The sequence below is a fragment of the Gavialis gangeticus genome, unplaced genomic scaffold, assembly GCF_001723915.1.
Source record: "Gavialis gangeticus isolate Ggan-Ray unplaced genomic scaffold, GavGan_comp1, whole genome shotgun sequence".
Taxonomy (NCBI): Eukaryota; Metazoa; Chordata; order Crocodylia; family Gavialidae; genus Gavialis; species Gavialis gangeticus.
In genome coordinates, this window is record NW_017729012.1 from 8,381,358 (window position 1) to 8,382,773 (window position 1,416).

General features: G+C 54.2%; 1 protein-coding gene across 2 annotated transcripts in view; it reads right to left on the bottom strand.

The window, feature by feature from the left end:
• PPM1E (protein phosphatase, Mg2+/Mn2+ dependent 1E) overlaps positions 1–1,181 on the bottom strand; it is a 108,451-nt gene extending 107,270 nt beyond the window's left edge. Inside the window, exon 1 of one of the 2 annotated variants that reach the window (XM_019511148.1) lies at positions 677–1,181. In XM_019511148.1, the coding sequence (XP_019366693.1) occupies positions 677–693 (17 nt within the window). In that variant the 5' untranslated portion in view covers positions 694–1,181. The remainder of the gene's footprint in view (positions 1–676) is intronic. The other variant, XM_019511149.1, reaches the window with a different exon arrangement.
• Positions 1,182–1,416: the final 235 nt, after the last annotated feature.

Sequence of the window (1,416 nt, forward strand, 5' to 3'; positions counted from 1 at the left end):
TGAACACCCTTGATTTTGCTTTTATAATACATGCATTGTGAGCAGGATATGGACCTTAGTACATTTGTTCCTCTATTGTTAAAATATGTATTTCTATTGAATCAGTGTTACACAAGTGACTCTCCAAACGGAGGTTGACTTATAAGGTTAACGTGCCAATACACATTCCCCAAAAGTTAATCCCAGTAGCTTCTCTCCCTCTTGGCCTGGTCTTCTCTTGCCCACTTCAATTGCGCCGCGTATCATTCAGAAAGTGAAGAGGACACATTTTGCAGCGTTTAGACCGCTAGAATGATTGTAATCTAATTTTTTTCAAACATACGGTGTCTCTAGAAAGACACTAAGAAGTGGAAATCTTAAGGAAGGAAATCAGCTGAAAAAATCTCCGGGATGGGAACTCCTGATGTTGAGGTGCGGAGTAGTGCCGAGTTGTCGTGCTGCGTTCATCAATGGCAGGACCTTCTTCCTACCCTCACCAATTAAAAAAAGAGCCCAAAATAACTCAAACCAGCCCTTCGCTTGTGCATACACCGCATACCGCACCTAACGCATGCTCCTCACTCTGCCACCAGACTGTGACAGTGACAGGAAAGAGATTCACCCTTGCAAACAACCTCTCGCCTTGTTTCAACTTTCACGTCGGCATCATTTTGTATGCTAACGCTCTCATGCCTACCGAAGGGTGAGAGTCATTTCACACGTGTGCACGCCTGAAGTTACTCATCCCCGCACGCGTTCCCAGGACGAAGCCCTCCGCCTGCGGGTGGAAAACGCTCCGCTCTGATGTTTCATTTGACAGCCACGTGCCACCTGAAAGAGGCTTAACATGCCTGGCCGAGACCTTCCCCGGCATCCCACCTAGCTGGCGCTTACCTCTGGCATCCCTTCAGAGCTGTCGCAGTCCCGTCGAGACGTTGCATTTGACTTGAGCGGGCAATGTCTTTTTTTCCCGCCCCCCCCCCTTTTGAAATATGACCCTACATTAGGGACAGCTTTTGGCGTGATAGAAAGGGGTGCGCACGCCCTGGGGATGCCTTCCGCCCGGTTTGGGCAGTGGAAACCTCTCCAGCAAAACCTGGGAGGGGGGTGTTTTAGGCAGGTGGGAAGGGGAGGACATCCCATCCCGCATGAGGCTTTGTCCAGGGGGGTCTTAAATCACCCACGCCCCCAGCTCTGTCCCCGAAGGAGCCCCGGGGGGATGGAGAAGCCACTGCCCTGGGGACCCCGCACTCACTACTTGTAGAGCTGCTGCAGGCAGAGGTCCAGGCTCTCGCCCTCCACCTCCTCCTCCGTGATGTGCTCGGGCAGCAGCCGCGGCAGCGGGGGCAGGGCCGGCGGCTGGGGCTCGCCCTCGGGCTCCTCGTCCTTGCCCTTGTCCTCGGCCGCCCCGTCGGGCGCCCCCTCGGTGGCGGCGGG